Here is an 11,748-nt window from a genome sequence, read left to right as displayed (position 1 = left end):
ACAAGCTTTGTTGCTTCGCTATAAGTTAGGAATTGACGATCCCTACTGTCTGGATTGACACTATCGGCCACACTAAGAGGAGCCATTGTTCACTAGCCTCTCGTAGTTGTCTTCGTGGAACTGACTCGGACGTAGAACTGCCGTTGGCTGCTGTGGTAGGCCTCTTGCCCACGGTGGTGCTGGCGTCGGCGTCGGCGGCGGCGGCGGCGATAGCGGCGGCGGCGGCGGCAGCTGCGGCGGCTGCGATCGAGACGGTGGCGGTGGTTACCGTCTCGTTAGGTGGGCCTCTTGCCCACGGTGGTGCTGGCGTCGGCGTCGGCGGCGGCGGCGGCGGTAGCGGCGGCGGCGGCGGCAGCTGCGGCGGCTGCGATCGAGACGGTGGCGGTGGTTACCGTCTCGTTAGGTGGGCCTCTTGCCCACGGTGATGCTGGCGTCGGCGTCGGCGGCGGCGGCGGCGGTAGCGGCGGCGGCGGCGGTAGCTGCGGCGGCTGCGATCGAGACGGTGGCGGTGGTTACCGTCTCGTTAGGTGGGCCTCTTGCCCACGGTGGTGCTGGCGTCGGCGTCGGCGGTGGCGGCGGCGGTAGCGGCGGCGGCGGCGGCGGCGGCAGCTGCGGCGGCTGCGATCGAGACGGTGGCGGTGGTTACCGTCTCGTTAGGTGGGCCTCTTGCCCACGGTGGTGCTGGCGTCGGCGTCGGCGTCGGCGGCGGCGGTAGCGGCGGCGGCGGCGGCAGCTGCGGCGGCTGCGATCGAGACGGTGGCGGTGGTTACCGTCTCGTTAGGTGGGCCTCTTGCCCACGGTGGTGCTGGCGTCGGCGTCGGCGGCGGCGGCGGCGGTAGCGGCGGCGGCGGCGGCAGCTGCGGCGGCTGCGATCGAGACGGTGGCGGTGGTTACCGTCTCGTTAGGTGGGCCTCTTGCCCACGGTGGTGCTGGCGTCGGCGTCGGCGGCGGCGGCGGCGGTAGCGGCGGCGGCGGCGGCAGCTGCGGCGGCTGCGATCGAGACGGTGGCGGTGGTTACCGTCTCGTTAGGTGGGCCTCTTGCCCACGGTGGTGCTGGCGTCGGCGTCGGCGGCGGCGGCGGCGGTAGCGGCGGCGGCGGCGGCAGCTGCGGCGGCTGCGATCGAGACGGTGGCGGTGGTTACCGTCTCGTTAGGTGGGCCTCTTGCCCACGGTGGTGCTGGCGTCGGCGTCGGCGGCGGCGGCGGCGGTAGCGGCGGCGGCGGCGGCAGCTGCGGCGGCTGCGATCGAGACGGTGGCGGTGGTTACCGTCTCGTTAGGTGGGCCTCTTGCCCACGGTGGTGCTGGCGTCGGCGTCGGCGGCGTCGGCGGCGGTAGCGGCGGCGGCGGCGGTAGCTGCGGCGGCTGCGATCGAGACGGTGGCGGTGGTTACCGTCTCGTAAGGTGGGCCTCTTGCCCACGATGGTGCTGGCGTCGGCGTCGGCGGCGGCGGCGGCGGTAGCGGCGGCGGCGGCGGCAGCTGCGGCGGCTGCGATCGAGACGGTGGCGGTGGTTACCGTCTCGTTAGGTGGGCCTCTTGCCCACGGTGGTGCTGGCGTCGGCGTCGGCGGCGGCGGCGGCGGTAGCGGCGGCGGCGGCGGTAGCTGCGGCGGCTGCGATCGAGACGGTGGCGGTGGTTACCGTCTCGTTAGGTGGGCCTCTTGCCCACGGTGGTGCTGGCGTCGGCGTCGGCGGCGGCGGCGGCGGTAGCGGCGGCGGCGGCGGCAGCTGCGGCGGCTGCGATCGAGACGGTGGCGGTGGTTACCGTCTCGTTAGGTGGGCCTCTTGCCCACGGTGGTGCTGGCGTCGGCGTCGGCGGCGGCGGCGGCGGTAGCGGCGGCGGCGGCGGTAGCTGCGGCGGCTGCGATCGAGACGGTGGCGGTGGTTACCGTCTCGTTAGGTGGGCCTCTTGCCCACGGTGGTGCTGGCGTCGGCGTCGGCGGCGGCGGCGGCGGTAGCGGCGGCGGCGGCGGCAGCTGCGGCGGCTGCGATCGAGACGGTGGCGGTGGTTACCGTCTCGTTAGGTGGGCCTCTTGCCCACGGTGGTGCTGGCGTCGGCGTCGGCGGCGGCGGCGGCGGTAGCGGCGGCGGCGGCGGCAGCTGCGGCGGTTGCGATCGAGACGGTGGCGGTGGTTACCGTCTCGTTAGGTGGGCCTCTTGCCCACGGTGGTGCTGGCGTCGGCGTCGGCGGCGGCGGCGGCGGTAGCGGCGGCGGCGGCGGCAGCTGCGGCGGCTGCGATCGAGACGGTGGCGGTGGTTACCGTCTCGTTAGGTGGGCCTCTTGCCCACGGTGGTGCTGGCGTCGGCGTCGGCGGCGGCGGCGGCGGTAGCGGCGGCGGCGGCGGCAGCTGCGGCGGCTGCGATCGAGACGGTGGCGGTGGTTACCGTCTCGTTAGGTGGGCCTCTTGCCCACGGTGGTGCTGGCGTCGGCGTCGGCGGCGGCGGCGGCGGTAGCGGCGGCGGCGGCGGCAGCTGCGGCGGCTGCGATCGAGACGGTGGCGGTGGTTACCGTCTCGTTAGGTGGGCCTCTTGCCCACGGTGGTGCTGGCGTCGGCGTCGGCGGCGGCGGCGGCGGTAGCGGCGGCGGCGGCGGCAGCTGCGGCGGCTGCGATCGAGACGGTGGCGGTGGTTACCGTCTCGTTAGGTGGGCCTCTTGCCCACGGTGGTGCTGGCGTCGGCGTCGGCGTCGGCGTCGGCGGTAGCGGCGGCGGCGGCGGTAGCTGCGGCGGCTGCGGTCGAGACGGTGGCGGTGGTTACCGTCTCGTTAGGTGGGCCTCTTGCCCACGGTGGTGCTGGCGTCGGCGTCGGCGGCGGCGGCGGCGGTAGCGGCGGCGGCGGCGGCAGCTGCGGCGGCTGCGATCGAGACGGTGGCGGTGGTTACCGTCTCGTTAGGTGGGCCTCTTGCCCACGGTGGTGCTGGCGTCGGCGGCGGCGGCGGCGGTAGCGGCGGCGGCGGCGGCAGCTGCGGCGGCTGCGATCGAGACGGTGGCGGTGGTTACCGTCTCGTTAGGTGGGCCTCTTGCCCACGGTGGTGCTGGCGTCGGCGTCGGCGGCGGCGGCGGCGGTAGCGGCGGCGGCGGCGGCAGCTGCGGCGGCTGCGATCGAGACGGTGGCGGTGGTTACCGTCTCGTTAGGTGGGCCTCTTGCCCACGGTGGTGCTGGCGTCGGCGTCGGCGGCGGCGGCGGCGGTAGCGGCGGCGGCGGCGGTAGCTGCGGCGGCTGCGATCGAGACGGTGGCGGTGGTTACCGTCTCGTTAGGTGGGCCTCTTGCCCACGGTGGTGCTGGCGTCGGCGTCGGCGGCGGCGGCGGCGGTAGCGGCGGCGGCGGCGGCAGCTGCGGCGGCTGCGATCGAGACGGTGGCGGTGGTTACCGTCTCGTTAGGTGGGCCTCTTGCCCACGGTGGTGCTGGCGTCGGCGTCGGCGTCGGCGGCGGCGGTAGCGGCGGCGGCGGCGGTAGCTGCGGCGGCTGCGATCGAGACGGTGGCGGTGGTTACCGTCTCGTTAGGTGGGCCTCTTGCCCACGGTGGTGCTGGCGTCGACGTCGGCGGCGGCGGCGGCGGTAGCGGCGGCGGCGGCAGCAGCTGCGGCGGCTGCGATCGAGACGGTGGCGGTGGTTACCGTCTCGTTAGGTGGGCCTCTTGCCCACGGTGGTGCTGGCGTCGGCGTCGGCGGCGGCGGCGGCGGTAGCGGCGGCGGCGGCGGCAGCTGCGGCGGCTGCGATCGAGACGGTGGGGGTGGTTACCGTCTCGTTAGGTGGGCCTCTTGCCCACGGTGGTGCTGGCGTCGGCGTCGGCGGCGGCGGCGGCGGTAGCGGCGGCGGCGGCGGCGGCGGCAGCTGCGGCGGCTGCGATCGAGACGGTGGCGGTGGTTACCGTCTCGTTAGGTGGGCCTCTTGCCCACGGTGGTGCTGGCGTCGGCGTCGGCGGCGGCGGCGGCGGTAGCGGCGGCGGCGGCGGCGGCGGCAGCTGCGGCGGCTGCGATCGAGACGGTGGCGGTGGTTACCGTCTCGTTAGGTGGGCCTCTTGCCCACGGTGGTGCTGGCGTCGGCGTCGGCGGCGGCGGCGGCGGTAGCGGCGGCGGCGGCGGCGGCGGCAGCTGCGGCGGCTGCGATCGAGACGGTGGCGGTGGTTACCGTCTCGTTAGGTGGGCCTCTTGCCCACGGTGGTGCTGGCGTCGGCGTCGGCGGCGGCGGGGGCGGTAGCGGCGGCGGCGGCGGCGGCGGCAGCTGCGGCGGCTGCGATCGAGACGGTGGCGGTGGTTACCGTCTCGTTAGGTGGGCCTCTTGCCCACGGTGGTGCTGGCGTCGGCGTCGGCGGCGGCGGCGGCGGCGGTAGCGGCGGAGGCGGCGGCAGCTGCGGCGGCTGCGATCGAGACGGTGGCGGTGGTTACCGTCTCGTTAGGTGGGCCTCTTGCCCACGGTGGTGCTGGCGTCGGCGTCGGCGGCGGCGGCGGCGGTAGCGGCGGCGGCGGCGGCAGCTGCGGCGGCTGCGATCGAGACGGTGGCGGTGGTTACCGTCTCGTTAGGTGGGCCTCTTGCCCACGGTGGTGCTGGCGTCGGCGTCGGCGGCGGCGGCGGCGGTAGCGGCGGCGGCGGCGGCAGCTGCGGCGGCTGCGATCGAGACGGTGGCGGTGGTTACCGTCTCGTTAGGTGGGCCTCTTGCCCACGGTGGTGCTGGCGTCGGCGTCGGCGGCGGCGGCGGCGGTAGCGGCGGCGGCGGCGGCAGCTGCGGCGGCTGCGATCGAGACGGTGGCGGTGGTTAACGTCTCGTTAGGTGGGCCTCTTGCCCACGGTGGTGCTGGCGTCGGCGTCGGCGGCGGCGGCAGCGGTAGCGGCGGCGGCGGTGGCAGCTGCGGCGGCTGCGATCGAGACGGTGGCGGTGGTTACCGTCTCGTTAGGTGGACCTCTCGCCCACGGCTGCGGCGGTGTCGACGGCGGCTGTGTCCCGCTGGTAGGGTGGGCCTCTCGCTCACGATGACTGCGGTGACGTCGACGGTTGCTATCGAGATCCCTACTCCTAATTCAGTGCCCTGACTCGTTTGTACGTCTGTCCAAAAACGCCTATTTATTTCTCGGAATGCATCCACCCCACACCTGGCACCACTTTTATGTCCGCCCTTGTCGTGTCCCGAGAGGGATTAAGAAGGACACTGTAAGTGACAAGGGCTTACCTCGGTAACTGCGACCGTAGGTGGACGTTGAGCGAGGGCAGCTTGGAGAACTCCGACCTGAAAATGCTCTACAAGCTATTGGATGATCAGGAACACAGAACTCGGAGTATGTTTCTCGGGGTCTCGGGTAAGAATGAAAGTCCAAGATTTACAGTGAAATAGGAATTCTACCCACGGCACTATTGAATGCGTTTCTCTGAGTCCCACTCTGGTATTCACGTATTCACGACTCTAAGCGGTTGCTGCTTGCAACATCGCGACTCGAATTCTATCTCCACGGAGTCGGCTGCACTGCAACGTAAACTTTTCTAAGTCCGTAGGCTGGCACCGACCAACACAAGGGTTGCGTCCCAGACGCCAACCTGACTGTGTGTTACTCGGCGCCGGCCTGGCGGGGTTTGAGTAAACGGTGTCGCAAGGGCTTCCGCGAGCTGTGGCAGCCAGCGGCTACCGAAATATTCATCTTTCTATCATTGGACCTTTCTGAATCCTTATTAATTCCAAATGACGTTACAGAATGATATGGGAGTTCGTGGGTTACACACCAACTGCCACAAAATCGGAAATTTTCACACTGTATGTTGCCTGGGAGATGTAGGTACACGGTGTCAGATATTCACTGGATGGGATTGCTTTTTGAGCACAGCAGTGACAAAGACAATGCGTGAAAGTTCAGCACCCTGCGGGACTGAGTGAGGGAGACGGGTAACAAAACTGCCAAGACGGAAGAGAGAGGAAAAATCAGACAGATTGTGACCAGACGGTCGTCAATGAGTTAGCAATGCAGAGAGAGGGGAATCGGACTGGAGGGAAGAGAGAATGAGTTTGCCTGCTGGACGCATGGCAACCTATTTCGATTTGAGACATGACAAGGAAATTTTATTTCCCACGCTCATCATTAAATGAATGTAAGATAATGTAACTGAAACGCCCTGCTAAAACCGCAGGACAGGACAGATAGAATAAATAGTGGAAAGGGGCCAAAATAAGGGGCTGTCAGTTACACTCGAAAATGCAACTTTATTGTTTGACCAAACATTATAAGAGCCCAAAAACATTTTTTTAAACAGACAGCTTGAATCTTTGGGACTTAATTACCGGCTGAAAGCTACATTAATTTAAAAACGGCTGAAGGCCAATAACTTAAACCACAAGCATAATCAGAAATTTAAAAGGCAAGCCTTATCTTGAAACAGTTCTTTAGTTAGGCTGAAGTAAACAAGTTTTTTTTAGAATGGCAAAGGGCTTACTTGAAACAGTACCTTAAACTAGGCTGAAGGCCTAAAGAGTAAAACATCTCTAATTTAAAACACAAAACCGGCTACAAGCCATACACGTAGCAACAAGAAGAACAAATTACAAAAAAATAAGGCAGTACACACAAGGGCGCCCAGATGTTCGAGGGTCGGCCTGTAATTCAAACTCCTGCCTCGGGCATGGATGTGTGTGATGTCCTTAGGTTAGTTAGGTTTAAGTAGTTCTAGGTTCTCGGGGACTGATGACCTCAGCAGTTGAGTCCCATAGTGCTCAGAGCCATTTTTTTTGTAATTCAAACACTAACGCTCGCTTATGTGAAACAGACAGTCGGGCCAACGATTCACGATCCGACGACAACCCAACCGACCGACAGTCAGCGTACCCACCGACAAGATAACTTCGATTTCATCCGACCAGGGCACAACAGGGAGTTCAACGGAACAACGTAGAAGATATTGGCGCCCACAACGGAGCTGCTGGACAGCAACAACACGATGAGGAAAATACACTGCCTGAAATTTACGTCAACGGCCAGGGCAGGTAACCGGAACGTTAACGGCCACGAGGGAGAAGATTCCGCTGGTGCACTTCAATTCAAATAACCAGATACAGTGAAACTCCGCCGGAGGGGGGCTAGAATTTTCCAACTTAAAAACCACATTGTTGCTCGTGGGAATATCCCAACAGCCAACGAACTCCAAAGGACATAGTGTGAACAGTCTGGACTTGCTGGTAGGTTAAATCAGAACTCAACTTTCGTTTCCAGGGTCGGTGAACCACGGACCTCGTAGCAGTGGGAACAGCCCCACACTCTCCGACACCGCATAGAGACCGCCAGCGGGCTCCGGCCAAACTACGCCCCGCCGAGAATTCCTCGTTGCTCCACGCCAGCCGACCGACTCCTCAGAGCCAGTACACCGACAACATTTAAAAAAAAACGTGTCGGTCAAAATCACGCAAACTACACACAGTTTCACGAACACTTGCACGAAGAACCAGACAATGCTAGCGGCAGTGACTGTAGAATAACAGGGACGAATCACGAGTCGGCACACACAGCCAACCCATAAGCGATCGCCGGCCAAATACACGTCGTCCGGCAGGATGACCGACCGACGACCAACCGAAGTCGTCGCCACTCCAATCACGCGTGTCGGCAACCGTCGGGCGAGTCATGGCGGTCCGGACCTCACTGCTGCCGCGCCCCCACTGAAGTTATGCCGCGTGCTAACTCACGAACTGCCAGGTCCCAACTAACTGATGGCACGTACCAAGTGACTGGTCTACACACGACGGCCGGGAAGTAAATGCAGTCCAGGCATAAGCGCTGCTGCTTCCGCTCACGGGCAGTCAAAGTAGCAACTGAGTGACACAAGTAATTGAAAATTAACATAACGAGGTGGCAGTACGGCGATAACAGGGTGTTAAATAAGAGATGGCACCAACACGAGCGACGCACGGCTCAGTAACAATCTAAGACAACGAAAAGAGTGTCCATTAAGTCGTAAAATACGCAGTAGAAAAAATGCTATTAAGTGATGCAAGACAAACAGTTATCGCTGTGTGTGCACGGGCATTATCTTTCTGAAATGTAAGCCTAGGATGGATTGGCAGAAGGACAACACAACGGGGCGTAGAATATCGTCGACGTTCCGCTGTGCTGGAAGAGTGCCGCAGATGACAACCAAAGGGGTCCTGCTACGAAAAGAAGTGCCCCCCCCCCCCCAGACCAGCACTCACAGTTGTTGGGGTGTAGGTAAGGCAGACGACAGTCAGGCTGGTATCCAACCGCTGTCTGGGGCGTCTCCAGACACGTCTTCGGCCTGGAATCTCATTGACTGGACTAGATTTGTCTTCAGTGATGTATCACGCTTCGAGCTGAGCCCCGATGACCAGGGAAGACGTTTCTGGAGATGCCCCAGATAACGGTGGGATACCATTCTGAGTGCAGCCCGTTATACGGCCTGACAGCCAGGAGTGGCGCTGTGGGGTGCCATGCCTTTTCATAGCAGGACTCCTGTGCTTGTCATCCAAGGCACCCTTCCAGCACTGTGGTACGTCGACTATTTTGACGCTCCCTTTTGTTGCCGTTCATACCGAGCCAGTCCGGGCTCACATTTTAGCAAGCTAATGCCCGTCCAAACATGGCAAGAGATTCTACTGCTTGCCTCCATGCTTGCCAAATCCTACATTGTCCTTCAAGGTCCCTCACTCTCTCCCAAATTGAGAACGTTTGGAACATTATTCGCAGGGTCCTCTACAAGCTCGTGATTTTCACGATCTAACTCGCAAGCCCGACATAATTTTTCTTGATATCCTCCAGAAGGACATCCAACAACTCTGTCAAGCCGAAAAACTGCTTGCATAAGGACCAAAGCCTTATTGACTGGCTCAAATGGTTCAAATGGCTCTAAGCACTATGTGACTTAACATCTGAGGTCATCAGTCCCCTAGACGTAGAACTACTTAAACCTAACTAACCTAAGGACATCACACACATCCATGCCCGAGGCAGGATTCGAACCTGCGACCGTAGCATCAGCGCGGCTCCGGACTGAAGCGCCTAAAACCGCTCGGCCACAGCGGCCGGCGACAGGCTCAATTTGTGAGGCTCTTTCTCTTCAACAAATCATCCCATTTTTCTGAAATTGTAATCATTTGTTTGTCTTCACACGCCACATCTACCGATTTCCGTCCCATTCAGATAATTCGTTCATCGTTTGTCGATTCGTATTTGGCTTAGGCTGTAGAAGAGCAGCCGAATTTAAGTGAGTGAGAGGTAGCTATGTTTCGAATGGCAAGAGTAGGCACATCCAAGTGATCAACCGGTATGCTAACGTTGACAGAAGATGGGTCATGCAGTGGGGAAAAAGTGGGTTGTGGAAGGTTCTAGAAGGTTGTCACTGGACACACTCTGGCGAAAAGAGGTTGTAAGAAGGAGTATGAATGAAGAGATGCCGCTTGGGCCCAGCAGAATGCTCTGCCTTTGCTGGGGAAGACACAAAATGATCCGTCGGTAAAGATTCTGTTTGCAGTTCAGATAACACATATTAAAGTTCTCGTATTACTCTGAGTATTTTAGCATTCATAAGAACTGCGACAAACAAAAGTATTTTAATTATATGTGCTGTAAAAATTGACGTACCTGACGTCACAGACATGGAAGAGCTTACAATAGGGACAGCAATCCCTTGTTTCAGGCAGAACATTGCGAACGTTGGCTGAGCACTGTTCAAGTAGTTGGTAGCGGTTGAATCTTAATGACGCAGTAAGCTGAATTAGTAGTTTATAGCCAAGGAAACATGTTCAGTCTGAGTATACCACAGTGTCTTAGATTCCTCACCCCGCCAGAATATCGACAAGGAAGAGAGGTCATAAATACTTGAGCTTTATACTCGAGCCGCAACTTACTGCTGCAAGGGGAACTGCTGCAGTCGCAGGCATATCACGTGGACCCATCCACAGACGCGAGTGTGCTGGTAAACACCGCGGCCCGACTACTCTGTGAGTCTCGCTTGTACCTTCAAGCCTTTGGTACACGCCGTCATTTAGTAGCATTACTGGCGTTGTTCGTGTTACGTTTTGTTTCGGATTGCTCCCTGGACTGCTTGTGGATGCTTATGACAACTTCACTATGTTTGGACATTTTCTTCTTGGCCAAGCTTTCACTTTATAAACTCCGCAGTCACTGACCTCAGGAACTACCTGTTTGTTCCAGCGAACTCTGCGTTGCTGCCAGAGCGAGTGATCATAAACTGTGTTCTACCTGCATAGAGTAGGAAACAAAAGTGACGACGAGGAGTTTCTCACGATGCACCTATTCCAGTGAACCATGGATTGAGAGTTTCAAAAGTTATGACACCAACAGTTGCAGCTGCAACAGCAATAACAACTGCAACAACAGTAACAGCAAGAATGACAGTGGGAATTTTAGCAGCAACAACAATTGCAACAACTAGAAAAACAAAGGTAATTCCAGTAGCAGCAGCACAAACAACAGTGGGAATTCCAATATCAACAGCAGAATTTGATGTTCGGACTGCTGCAAAACCAACAACAGTCGGCAGGTGCTGTTGCCTCATCTGCCCCTCCGCCATTCGTTTTGTTCGACGAGGCAAATGAGAGTTGGAGGTATGTTGATGTTGCTTTGTTAGTCATTACAAAGCATGTCAAACAACTGACACAGAACGTCTACGTGCTCCTACTGTCTTCTGGTAATAAACCGTAGGAAGCGGTGTAGCACTTACGTCCACTCTCGGATCCCAGTAGTTTCAACTTTTCTGATTTTTGTGGTTTTCTGACTGACTAATACGGTCGCCAGACTCATGTAACTGCAACTAGGCTCAAATTTAACCGCTGTTTGAAGAAGTGTGATCAAACATATGCATAATCTTTCTCCTGATCCTATGAAGGCTTTAGAGTTGTGTGATCCAGCCGTGAGTAATAAACTTGTAACTGCAAAGCTTACAAACTAACTGCATCAGCGCGTGCTGTTTCATGATATTCCTGGTGTCGACGTTGTTAGTAGTAAAAGTCTTCATTGTGCCTACGGTTAACTTATGACTTCCAATCAAATTGATCATCCGATTTACTGCTAGTGATCCTCCACCCTCATCGTTGGTAGACGCGCAGAAACAGAAGCGTTTTGCTCGCCATCAGCTTGTCCCAAAGTGAGCAGTGACTCATACATTAGTTTCCTCCCCGTCATTGTCAAGGAATCCCAGAATAGTACGTGCCATCAAATCGTGCCTAGAATGTCACAACTTCAGCAGCATCGCTGGTCTTTTTGTGACGTCATCTGCCAGTCTGCGACAACAACAACGGCCGTCAGCATGCTGCACATATGTTGCCAGTGCCCGTAGCATCAGCAGACAGGTGCCGGAAACTCATGTTGCAGCTGGACATTAATGGGACAATGGCAGATGTTAGTTGGACGCAGACGCGCCAATTTGTCTGATTAACGTGGACACGTACCGGCACATCGGCTTCCCACAGTTGTAGCACCGTCAGCACCGAGTGATGATGTGCAATAGTCAGTCGGTGCTGCTGTGGGGTCAGTCAAAGTTAGGTATGAAAATGTAGCTCAGCAAATGACCCTGATTATAGTCAACTCTTGGACGACAGCTAACGGTTTTGGCTTATATGCTTTTGCGATTTTTTGTTTCCAAATTCAGTATCAAATGAATCTCGTTTCACCTGTCATAACACTCACGTAACTTGATACATTATGTGTACAATATAAGCAATTGTTTGAATTTATACTGGTAGCGATATGGGTTTCCAAGTCCACATATCCTTAAAGGATTCATTATTACCTAAGTTAT

The 11,748-nt window shown here is 59.2% G+C and overlaps 1 protein-coding gene across 1 annotated transcript in view; it reads left to right on the top strand.

Moving 5' to 3' along the window:
* Window positions 1-424: 424 nt before the first annotated feature.
* LOC124616233 (antifreeze protein Maxi-like) overlaps window positions 425-11,748 on the top strand; it is a 52,610-nt gene continuing 41,286 nt past the window's right edge. Inside the window, exons 1-4 of the mRNA XM_047144536.1 lie at window positions 425-556; window positions 1,526-1,678; window positions 1,774-1,926; window positions 3,132-3,255. Coding sequence (XP_047000492.1) covers window positions 425-556; window positions 1,526-1,678; window positions 1,774-1,926; window positions 3,132-3,255 — 562 coding nt within the window. The remainder of the gene's footprint in view (window positions 557-1,525; window positions 1,679-1,773; window positions 1,927-3,131; window positions 3,256-11,748) is intronic.

The sequence above is a fragment of the Schistocerca americana genome, chromosome 5 (assembly GCF_021461395.2).
Source record: "Schistocerca americana isolate TAMUIC-IGC-003095 chromosome 5, iqSchAmer2.1, whole genome shotgun sequence".
Taxonomy (NCBI): Eukaryota; Metazoa; Arthropoda; class Insecta; order Orthoptera; family Acrididae; genus Schistocerca; species Schistocerca americana.
Note: the sequence above shows the minus strand (reverse complement) of the source record. Positions and strands in the feature narration are given on the sequence as shown.